General features: G+C 38.2%; 1 protein-coding gene across 1 annotated transcript; it reads left to right on the top strand.

Moving 5' to 3' along the window:
* Nucleotides 1-46: 46 nt before the first annotated feature.
* tsga10 (testis specific, 10) lies at nucleotides 47-11,723 on the top strand. Its single transcript, XM_060860632.1, has 20 exons — nucleotides 47-111; nucleotides 1,075-1,182; nucleotides 2,066-2,131; nucleotides 2,270-2,429; nucleotides 2,657-2,799; nucleotides 2,894-3,049; nucleotides 3,243-3,422; nucleotides 3,767-3,844; nucleotides 4,772-4,923; nucleotides 5,858-5,973; nucleotides 6,335-6,489; nucleotides 7,501-7,556; nucleotides 7,908-8,076; nucleotides 8,454-8,564; nucleotides 8,696-8,806; nucleotides 9,185-9,352; nucleotides 9,634-9,794; nucleotides 10,225-10,329; nucleotides 11,090-11,278; nucleotides 11,542-11,723. The coding sequence occupies exons 1-20, from the start codon at nucleotides 79-81 to the stop codon at nucleotides 11,570-11,572; spliced, it is 2,448 nt and encodes an 815-aa protein (XP_060716615.1). The 5' UTR covers nucleotides 47-78; the 3' UTR covers nucleotides 11,573-11,723.
* The last annotated feature ends 75 nt before the right edge of the window (nucleotides 11,724-11,798 follow it).

The following is an 11,798-nucleotide window of genomic DNA, read 5'->3' as shown; positions in this document are numbered from 1 at the left end:
AAACATTAAGTGGAGTTTTCGAGTAAAAAGAAAACAGAACAAATAAGAATTATTGTCAGAAAGAATCCGCTCATTTCTATGGCTGAATCGGCTAACAAAAACACTGAAAAGGTAGGGAGGTTATTATAATTATTAAACAAAAATAAACCAATATTATTATACTGAAGCATTTTAAAGTAAAAGTGAACTTTTTATACTAACAATAATTAGGAAAGAAAAGAAAAGTAAGAAGTGTGATGTGAAGTGTGTGCTAAGATGATAAGATGATTTTGCAAAGTAGCTTTTTGACATGATTTCTGATGAATGTTTTGTGATTGGATTTGTGTGTCATTTAAAAACCGATTCGGAGACATGAGCGAAAGTTTCGTAGCGATCCACGAGACGTTGTCATGACAACGGAAATGCACATATGACAAGAACGACCACTCTGATAGGTCTTGCGCTTTTACACGCCATTTTCTGTCGTTTTATGCTAAAATATGAATGACAAGGATTTATCCGACAACGCGTAAGTACAAAAGTAACACCACTTATATTTATGCAGAAATATGCAGAATATCGCTTTGAAATGTCTGATATTTTAAGCGAAACAAAAGGAAACGGAGAATATGGGCACAGATTTATGTAACTCATATGTTTATATCACAGCAACATGTTTATATTAGGCAATGAATTAATATTTCATAAATACCAAATTAACATTTAATTCATTCAAGCGTTTTTTTAAACAATTATATTATATGTTGCCATGGCAACCTTGCATGCTTTATGCTTCATGTGTCCAGAAACAAAACCACAAACAAACAGTGCATTCACTCATTAATACATTAATTCTTTAAAGCATTGATTAATTAATTACATTTTTTTATTTGTTTGTTTGTTTGTTTGTCTGTTTGTTTAAAATGAAATGAAATTCAAATAAAGAAAGTTAAAATATTTGTACACATGACTTTCTGTTCACATGACTTTTAACTTGTAATTAAATACCTTTGACACAGGCATTAATCCAGCCAAAGGTGCTGTTCTGTAGTCTTTAGTGTAACTTACTGCTGTCTGCTGTTTGTTTTACTGCAGGCTGATGAAGAAGCACTAAAGCAGGGTTTGAGATCAGAGGAACGTCAGCAGGGGGAGCTGAGAGAATACAGACCAACACAAGTGGAGCAGCACAACAGGGCTGACAAAGTGCTCTATGGTTTTGTCACACAGTCACACAGCCCATATGCACAGTTTTTCCTATCATCCTGTCCACTGCAGCAAAAAACACAAGCAATAGCTTGGGCACGTGGTAGCCTAGTGGTTAAGGTGTTGAGCTACCAATTGAAAGGTTGTGAGTTAAATCCCAGGTCCACCAAAACTGCCACTGTTGCGCCCCTGAGCAAGGCCCTTAAACCCTCAGTTGTATAATAATGTAAGTCACTCTGGATAAAGGCATCTGCCAAATGCTGTAAATTAACTAGGTCCTTAGATATCACTAATTTGTTCCACCACTCTAAATCCTGATTGGTCAGAAAGTGTTGAGTAACTTTCTATAACAATATCTCTAGCAGCAAATCCAGCTCCATGGTTTCTCTCAACGCACACGTTGTAATAATTTATCATTGCTGTTGGAACAGCTCACTCACAGGAATATGGAGGACAGTGCACATAACCTAAAGCAGCTTGTAATGTAAATATTTGCTTTTAAACAATGAAAATTGTTGGTTTGTATAAGTAGATGTTTATTTACCATTTATGAAAAGAGTCTCAAGTGTCAGTGCTTTCTTAATTTAAAGTTTTCTACCATGAAAGCAGCTCCAGGATAGAGAACTTGTGAGAAGCTGTGATTTTGTGACTCTTTGTAGCCTCTATAGGTAAAACAAGAATGAACTTGTATCCTGTTTCTATATAATTATGTGATTAATTATATAAAAACAGGATTTCCACTGGGTTTATTAATTTCTTTGAATTTTAATTGAACAGATGAAACACTGATGTTACAAGTTTAAACTCCTACGTTGAAGACATCGCATTCAGACACATGTATATCGTGATAACATGTTTAATCCTTCTCCTATTCACTTTACAGAGTGTTGCTGAGAATACAGACAAGAAGATCACGTCACAGAACCAGACTGCCATCATCTCTTCCTCCGTAAGCACATTTTCAATATTTAATGATTAATTCATTTTTTCTATTTCCATTTTTCATTGAATACATTCATTTACTTATTACAGTTTGGTTGAGTCAGAAACTGTGCTCATTATATTCGTCTATTTTTTCACACTCAAGGAGGACATAAAAACCGTGTCTCCACAGCTGGATGAGAATGATCAGCAGAAGCAGCTAGGCTCTGAGGTGAATAAGACGCAGGATCTCCAGATTCTGCTCCAGCAGCTGCAGCGTGAACGGAGTGATCTGCTCACACAGGTCGAGCGTCTGTTTCTCACAGGTACGTCCCTCGGCTGCTTTCGGCTTTTATGTTTGTTTGTTTTTTAATGGTTGATGGTGATAATATGCTTTTTTTGAGACAGTGTTATTTAATTATATATTTTTCTATACTTAGGTTGTTTTAACGGACCTAATTTAATCTGACTCTGTGCCCTGATTATATAAATCATAGGAATCAGATATATCATCTGTTTTGATGTGGTATACAAACTTATTTATCGCTTTCAGAAAGTGCACAGGCGACAGACAACACAGCGCCGTGTCGCTCTTGCCATCACAGCTCTTTGCGTAGTTTAGAGGAAACTGAAAGAATGAAGAGCGTCCTGAAGTCCCGGAGGTCCACCAGTCCTATTCGGCAGCCGCCTGTGAAGGTAATTAGATATGGATCTTGAATTGTAGGGTTATATTGAATGCAACAGAATCCACACCGGTAACCGTGGCTTTGCTTTCTGGGTCTGTTATAAGGGAGGAACATATGACTCAGAGCTGATGAGAGTGCTGAGAGAAAGGGACGAGATGCAGAGTATACTGGATAAGTACGAGCGACATCTGTCTGAGATCCAAGCCAACATTCGGGTTCTTACAGCCGAGAGGGACAAGATCAAAATGCGCTATCAACAGGTAGAGCACATTAAACTGAACTCACATCTACCAAGTTTTATTTAGCTGGTTTTATTACAGACATTATAATTCTTTTCAAAAATGTGGAAACATCTCAATACGCATCTATAGACTATGAATAAAGGATTTTGTATAGGTGCTGACCTTGAATTAATGAATGAATGACATTAGTCCCTCTTTCGCCTGTGTGCAGGCTCAGTCCGAGATCACAGAACTCAGACGTGAGGTGCTAAGATCAATGGCATCCCAAGGATCCAAATACAACGCGACAGCTCAGAGTATGCTGAAACGCCTGGAGGCAGAGAGAGACGAGGCGATGTCCAATTTACATCGCATGAGCACAGAGAGAGACAGCCTTAGAGAGAGACTCAAGGTAGGATGTTTAATGGCAGTCAGCTGAAGAATGGACCTTATAGTGAGATTGGATTTTAGAGAGAAAGAGATTTGTGATAGCAGGCAAAGAAAATAGTAAACAGAACATCTAAACGTAAAGGGCATAGAAAGATGGCCATCGAAATTACAGCAAATAAAACACCAATTCACTAATTTAATCCAGTAATTGGAATGTGAAGAAGAGAGAATATGAAGCGTGTCTAAATGGAAAATTGAAAGCTTTACACATGTTATGTTTAGGTTGCTTTCCAGTCTTTGTGTTTTACGTGTCTGTGCATATGTAATGTGTCTGAACATGGTATATCTTCCTGTGTGTTATCTCAGATCTCTCAGGAGACAGCGATTAGTGAGAGAGCTCACTTGGAGCAGAGGGTTGAGGACCTACAGAAAACTCTACTGACAGTAAGAAGTGTTTAAACACTAAAATCTTTATACACTCAGCTAAGCTCAGATCATGACTGTACATCATGACTTAATGAAATCAGTAAATAACTGTGAAAAATATGTTAGAAAGCTAGTATTAAAGCAGTGATTAGAGGACACCAGCTTGTACTTCACAGGTATTTACCAAGAGCACCTTAAAAACCACAGCAAATTCCTTGTGCGTCTGTGCACACTTGGCGAATAAAGCTGATTCTGATTCTGATTCTGATTCTGACTCTGAAAATAAAAAAACAGCACCACCTACAGTACTGGATTTGTTTTGAATTATGCATGACAGCCAATACATTCATTCATTCATTCATTCATCTTCTACCGCTTATCCGAACTACCTCGGGTCACGGGGAGCCTGTGCCTATCTCAGGCGTCAGTGGGCATCAAGGCAGGATACACCCTGGATGGAGTGCCAACCCATCACAGGGCACACACACGCTCTCATTCACTCACGCACTCACACACTACGGACAATTTTCCAGAGATGTCAATCAACCTACCATGCATGTCTTTGGACCGGGGAAGGAAACCGGAGTACCCGGAGGAAACTCCACACACACAGGCAGAGGTGGGAATCGAACCCCCAACTCTGGAGGTGTGAGGCAAACGTGCTAACCACTAAGCCACCGTGCCCCCACAGCCAATACAGTATTGTGGATTTACATGCCAGCTTGTAAGCTTGCAGACGCGCTCTTATCATCTCTGCATCAAGTTTGAGGAGGTCTTAACACCTAAAGACAAGTCTAAGGTTGTAATGTGAAACAAAAAGCCAAACAAAAAGTTTCCTTACTGTAGTCATGCAAGAGCTGATATTTACAGGTGCACTTTGGTTTATTGAAAAATATGGCTCCTTGGCTAGTTCCTCTGATGTAAAAGCATGATGATTATGCACAGATGGAGCAGGAGCGAGCTGAGCAGAAGAGCAGACAGGCACAGATGAAGGAGGGCATGGTGGGTCTGGAGGAGCATGTGAACACGCTCAGTGGAAAGCTAGCTGCTGCTGACGGGGAACTCAGCTGCCTCAGAAATGAATGCAACATGCTTAGGTTAGCCATGTCATGTAGTACAAATATTTCTTTACTTTGTTTCGTTGGGTTTGGTTGATTTGGAGTTTCCAGTCCCCAAATGTTTGAATGTTTAATAGTAGTAGTAGTAGTAAGCCAAGGCAACCAGACTTGTAGTGTGATCGTGTAAATGTTTCACATCTGTATTAGATATACCAATAGCATCTTGAAACTAAAACCCAATAGTCTAATAGTTCCTGACTGTGGAATTTATCAAGGCATGTATTCCACATGAGGTTAAAAAGGTTACCACTGGTGTTGACAAACAACATTATCAAATATATTCTGTAGCCCCTTGGGCAAGTCAAAGCTGGCTGCTTCTATGTGACTAGGCTAAAAGTGATGGCTAACCTAATATAATAATGCATGGCGAGCTTGTTAGCTAGTTATAGTAAGTGTATTAATGCCATCTAAGGGAGACATCATGTTCAATATGGACCCAGAACCAAAAGTCAGCAAATCTATGGACATTATTTCAGCTATTAGCTGTGGGTTTTAAAATCCTAAAAAGTATTATTGGATTTTAGCTTCTTTATTTTCTGATGATATGTACAACCTTGTGGTGACTGTTACTAACAGCCTACATGACAGCTTTATTCAGCTTGGTCTAGTCAGTGTTTTCACAAAGATCTGTGACTGTTAATTAATCTGACTAGCAAAAAATAAATAAATAAACGATGTGCAGGATGTAATCGCTGAAAGCTAACATTGTTAAGTTTTACATTATATCCGTCATGTAAATGTTGTCTATATAATATTGTATATAATGGGTCTATACATTAGCAACAATTAATGAAAATAACATCCAGAATATGAATGGCCCCAAACTAGGAATCATTTAACATGTAGATTTTGTCAGATTTTGTGATTTGATTTCATTTCTTTAAGCTCGTTCTTCTTGCTGTAACTTTGGCAGGCTTTCTAACACTCAAACTGAGAACAGCCTGAGTGAGACTCAGAAGCGTCTGATTAACAGGATTGGAGATCTGCAGCGAGTGCAGAAAAAGAATCAACATCTGGAAGAAAAGAACGGTAAGGGCAATTACACAAAGAGGTGACAATTACACAATGTTCTGATGCACATGAGGTTTTTAAGAATAATGCCAAACAGTAGATATTTCCAACATGTTTATTATAACAGCCTGTAAAATATTAGGCTTAGATTGTAGAAAATATTCTTGGGATTTCCATTACAGTCATCTTCCTTGATCAATCACTGCTTCTCATCTGTGGTTTCGCTTGAAATTATGCCTACATGTTTATCTATAATGATTAGATAACTATATCAGATTAGAATCAATTCTCAGCCTTCTGATAAAGTCCCCTGAAATCGCTTTGGTTTTTTTAAAATTATAAAATGTGTGTTACTCATAGCGCTTGTATTTCTGTGTAGATTCTTTGCAAAAGGAGCTAACTGTTCTCAGAGAGGAGCTGAACGTGCTGAAGAACACTGTTTTTGAACTGACCCAGCACAGGGATACTTTACAAGAACACCTGGAGAGAAAGAATGACCTGCTCTGCTCCAATAATAAACAGCTGGATGAGAAGGTAACCATACATCGCTGCAAGAACGCACACTTAACAAATACTATTGTCGTAACATGTAAACACACACCTATTGCATTCAGTAACTAAATAACTACTGTATGAGGCTTAAATGAGATTGTCATTCCTTTATATACCACTTCAGCATTGCTGAATTCTTATCCTTATTGGTCAGAAGGTTTTGATTCATTTTCTATAACCAGACAGATCTACATATAAGGATAATATTAATGTTATGGTTCCTATAGTAACAGATCATTCAGAAGGACTTGTGTAGACTGATTCAGAATGTGTGCAATTGACATGGAAAATTTGTTTATTTTTCTAATGAGTCCAGGGTATTTCTTTGTTACAGTCAGTAATAAAGTTGTAAATTTTAGGTTTTCCACCACATGACAGTCTTGAGTAGTATAACATGTTTTTTCTTGTCTAATAAATGAAAATGGTTGTATTGGAAAAACAGCAGTTATCAGTAAATAATCTTTTGCTTCTTATTTGGCCCCTTCACACCACACAGTCATCAGTTATTTCCTCAGTCTAATCGTAGGCCATTTCATAAACAAGAACGCCAAACCAACTTGACTAACAACAGCACTCTCGCATTTACTAACAGAGATGAGAACGAAAAATACACACACTGGTCAACAGACACATTTATCAGGTTAGGGTTTGCCGTTTTAATGCTGTGTTCAACCAGCCAGTTCTATGAAGTCACCAATAGGTGTTCCTACTACTGGTTGCCATTGAAATAACGTTTATCAGTGTGTGGTGCAATTAGCATTCCAATTCAGTTGTCTCAAAAATGAAACATTTTGGATAGAGATTTGGCATTTGTATATAAAATTCACGCTCCATATTAGCTTAAAATGAAACTTTGTCTCACTTTGTCTTGATGGACATGCTCACAATGATTGCTGTCACTCATCAAGTCACCAGTTCTCATTAAAAATGAACGATCTCTGGTTGACGTCAATGTAACATTAAGCATATTCACTAATATTCCACTGCTTTCAGGAAAACTCCATTCACAATATGAGCCTACAGATTGAAGATCTGGAAGCAAGTCTACAGTGAGTGACTATACAGTCTATAACTCTATAAACATTTTATTTTATAGCTTTATACCACAATATGTTTTGTAGCTGCTTGTTATTTGATTTGAAACACATTTATTGACAAAATCCCATGTAGTTTGCAAAGTGTTTGGATTTTCAGATGTAAACTTCTTTCTTCCATAAACACATCTTATAAATAATACAAGAAGATTTGCCTGTACAGGAGAATCCTCATTGTGTACTCTCACTGCACTGAGTTAATATAATACTTGCGAATTTGTGTCTGTGAGTCAACATCAGATGCTATAATTTGCTAAAACACTGTTATTACAGTGACTTCATATATTGTATGATTTATGACTACAGAGCTGTGAAGGAGACAGTGAGCAGCAGGGATCGAGAGCTGGACCGGATGAGGAGGAAGCTGTTGGATTCAGAAGATGAGCTCAATGATGTAGTGGAGCTCAAAGATGCTACGCTGAGAGATAACAAGCTGCTCAGGGAGGATATGGACCAAATGTGTCTAGACAAAAAGGTCAGGGATTCCCTTTAGAAACTTTTTGTGTGGAGATGTTTGTTTTCTTTTTTGGAAGAGTCTCCATTATCAGCATTCTGTAATTGTCTGGGGTAAAGCTTTATCATTTCCAAAACTGGAGATGGACTTTTATGAACAATCCCTCATAAGGAATAAGACTGACTGCATTTTACAAGAGAGAATGATGGTTTATAGCTGTTGTAACTTAAGTGATAACAGGAAATAATTTTACTGTAATTTTTAGAAAAGGATAAAGTGTGTGTATTGTTTTTTAGTTAAAATAAATCCTGATACACTCAGTGTTTCTGAGATCTTTCCAGATCAGCAATGACCCTGACCGGAATCAAGAATTTACTGTGGCGTTCTTTTTGTCTAAGGCTTTGCAGATGAAAATAGACGAGGCCGCTCATGAGATTGAGGTTTTGGAGAGGAAAGTGCAAAACTATGTGTCTGATATCTCCAATATTGAAGACCAACTGTCCTCCAAGGTATTGCTGCATTACCTCATGTCCAAAATATCACTCTGAGAAAAGCTTTCTTGAGACAATGTTCTTCGTGTGGATTGCAGTCTAGAGCAAATCACACTGATTTGTTTTTAAACTAGCGATGTTTTTTGCAGGAGCAAGAGTGTAAGGCGCTGCAGGAATGTCAGATGCAGCTGAGAACCTCAGATTCAGAGAAACGCAGACTCAGAGAAAGAGTAGAAAGTCTGGAGAGAAGTCTGCAAGAGGTGAGAGAAACACACGAAACGAACGGTTTGTTTCCGTTTGTATTGTTTCTATAGTAACAGATAATACGCTGTCATGCTCTACATCCTCTAATAAAAACACAAAAAGTCTTCAGTGCTTTGTAACAAGCTATGAAGGCAGATTTTTTTTTGTGCTACTGCTTGTGTTGGTTTTCCCCAACGATGTGTATTAATTTTGTGCTTTTTTATATATTATATTATTTACTTTGGTAATAATTGTGAGGAACTTATTTTAGAATTGTATAGAGGACTATGGAGGCTTAGTGATGAGCATGTTTGCACATTTGCTGGCGAGTGACCAGAGCATTAAATAGAGATAGACTTCTGCGATACGCTGGACTCTCATTCTCTCTCTGGCAGGCTATCAGTGCTGAGCAGAGCTGCAGTGCTGAGCTCAAACAGCTGACATCCACAATTAAGAAACATGAGGAAGAGCTGTGGCAGATGCAGAGCAAGCAGTTAAACACTCACCATGACTTGGAGAAGACCCGCGATCTCTGTGTCAAACTGGACTCTGGAAAAGAAGCGGTGTGTAGATTCACTGACACAACACTTACCTGGGCTCAATTTTCCAAATCTATCAAAGCTTAACTTTAAACATTCTCTTCCCTAGTTAAGGGGAAGTGGTAGCCAGTGGTTAAGGTGTTGGACTATTGTTCAGAAGGTCATGTGTATGCCACCAAGCTGCCACTGCTGGGCCCCTGAGCAAGGCCCTTAACACACAATTGCTCAGCTGTATAAATGAGATAAATGTAAATTGCTCTGGATAAGGGTGTCTGCCAAATGCTGTAAATATGTGTGTTCATCAGGTCCAGCAGGAGCTGGAGTCCTGTCGCTCTGAGCTGGAGCTCCTGAGAAAGCAGCTAGCAAGCGAGCGAGAGAAAGAATTACAATTGCATCTCAGCTCTCAGGAGAGGCTTGTCGAAATCCAGCTGCTCAGGGACAAACTTGCTGTAGCTGAAAGCAAGGCGTAAGCACAAGCTCATACACACATGCTAAAATGATGAACTGATGCACCTCCTCCAGTATAAACCACACATCAGGAGATAAACCACACCCAGAAGAGAGTTAGTTCAATTTTAGTCTGGGTCCTTACAAAGTTTCTTTCTTTTTTCAGGGAGTTTTTTCCTGGCACTCTCACCAGAGTTTGTAGAGTGTTCAGTATTTTACAGTAAAAAAAAAAGAAATGTAAAAAAATCTCCATGTTGCTTATTATTTATAATAGAACGTTTTTAGAATGGTCTGCAGTGTCAGTGGACATTATTCTCCACCATCCCTTCTGAAGTATCTATATTCATATTATATTTCTTTAAATGTTTGAAGCTATTAATAAATAAACTGGTGTATGTTCAATACATTTATATAGTGTCTTGTTGTACTCTTATTTTGTGTTGTCTCAGGAGCACTCAGAGCAGAGAAATGGCTCAGATAAGGACACGGTTCTCATTGTTAGAAGCTGACATTGAGGCCACACGGAGGCAGCTGAACATAGAGCGAGAAGAAAGGTAACAGTGCTTAGTTAAATCCTTTTATTCCTAGTCCAGGACCTGGGATTTAAGGAAATAAACACGATGGGGCAGGCTGTTAGAGGAAAATAATCCAGTTCCTGGCATCATCTTAAAGTGGATTATCTTCCTATTACCGCATATTTGTAGGATTTGAATGAACAATATGTCATAGATTTATATTTACATATTACATTGTGGAACCTACCTGAGACAAGTTCCTGTTATCAATTCATCAATTACATTCTAACAGCTGGATAAAGCTATTCGTCTCTCTTGAATTTAAGAAGGAAAATCCGTGGCATGTCATATTATCAAAGAACCTGAAAACACTCACACGGCTGAAAGTCACTGACCATCACAAAGCTCAAGATTCCATAAACATTTAATAAATATCTTTTAACAAAAAAATTCACCAGATCACATTGAAAAATTCACCAGTGCTCTGGTGCAAGTTGAAGTTAAAGCACCGTGGCTTAGTAAAAGTTAAGGTGACCAATATTCATTATAATGACTTATAAAGCATTAAATTTAAAAGATCAATGGCATTGTAAGTACAAAAAGGATGAACACAGCACTGCAATGCCACCATGCTAATTATTTAAACAGTAAGAGTAAGTTCAGTTTAAGATTTAAGATGCAGTTAATTAACTCATTCACTTTTAAATTAACCTGATGATTTCAAAGACATCTTTACCTCTCTCGTCTCTAATCTTTTCGGCTTTGCTTATGTTTTTCCTTTTCTCACTTTGCCTCTCAGGGAACACGCGGTGAAGGAGGTGCGTAGACTCGGACTCTCATCAACCTTCTCCGCTCCGATCTTGTCCTCCACCATGCGCACTTCTCTCTCCCCTGTCCATCACTCCCTCAGCCCTAACAGATCCCATTCACCTGGGCGTTTGCCTCACACCACGTCTGACCACCTGCCGCTGGGACGCTCACCTAACAGGTGTGTGTGGATTACAATGCCATTAAAGATCAACAGAAATACTGTACACGCATGCGCTTTGTTCACCTTCGCACAATGAACAGCTCACTTTTAATCACACAGTTAGATGCAATTCTAATAGATGCATCCAGACTACTGTTTAGATATCCAAAAGCTTTATGATTTATATTTGTATAATCGCACTAAGCTTGAATTATTTATCATAAATGTGTGAATAAGTTCAACATTTATATATTAAGTATCTTAATATTTATATTTTGCAGGAGTGTAACTTTCCGAAACCCCTATGACTAAGCAGATGTGGACCGGACAGCGTTGGAAGCACAACAATTGTACTGTGACACCACTATGAGCCTGCTTTTTTTAAATAAAGCATTTTATATTTGAATCTACTTTATTTGAGTCACTCTTGGAGTGACAACACTGAATATCTAACAGTAATTTATATATGAACGGTGAAAATTTCGGTGCTACATTTGTACACACTTTTATGCCTTATGTAAAATGCAATATTTTTATG

This window comes from Tachysurus vachellii, chromosome 24 (assembly GCF_030014155.1).
Source record: "Tachysurus vachellii isolate PV-2020 chromosome 24, HZAU_Pvac_v1, whole genome shotgun sequence".
Classification (NCBI taxonomy): domain Eukaryota; kingdom Metazoa; phylum Chordata; class Actinopteri; order Siluriformes; family Bagridae; genus Tachysurus; species Tachysurus vachellii.
This window is presented reverse-complemented; position numbering and strand designations above follow the sequence as displayed.

Bases quoted from the DNA above. Each gene is read 5' to 3' on its own strand.
- tsga10 (XM_060860632.1), top strand. From the start codon at position 79: ATGGCTGAATCGGCTAACAAAAACACTGAAAAG. The intron at 2,430-2,656 runs GTACGTCCCTCG...TATCGCTTTCAG, and splicing joins CGAGCGTCTGTTTCTCACAG to AAAGTGCACAGGCGACAGAC. The intron at 8,565-8,695 runs GTATTGCTGCAT...TGTTTTTTGCAG, and splicing joins AAGACCAACTGTCCTCCAAG to GAGCAAGAGTGTAAGGCGCT.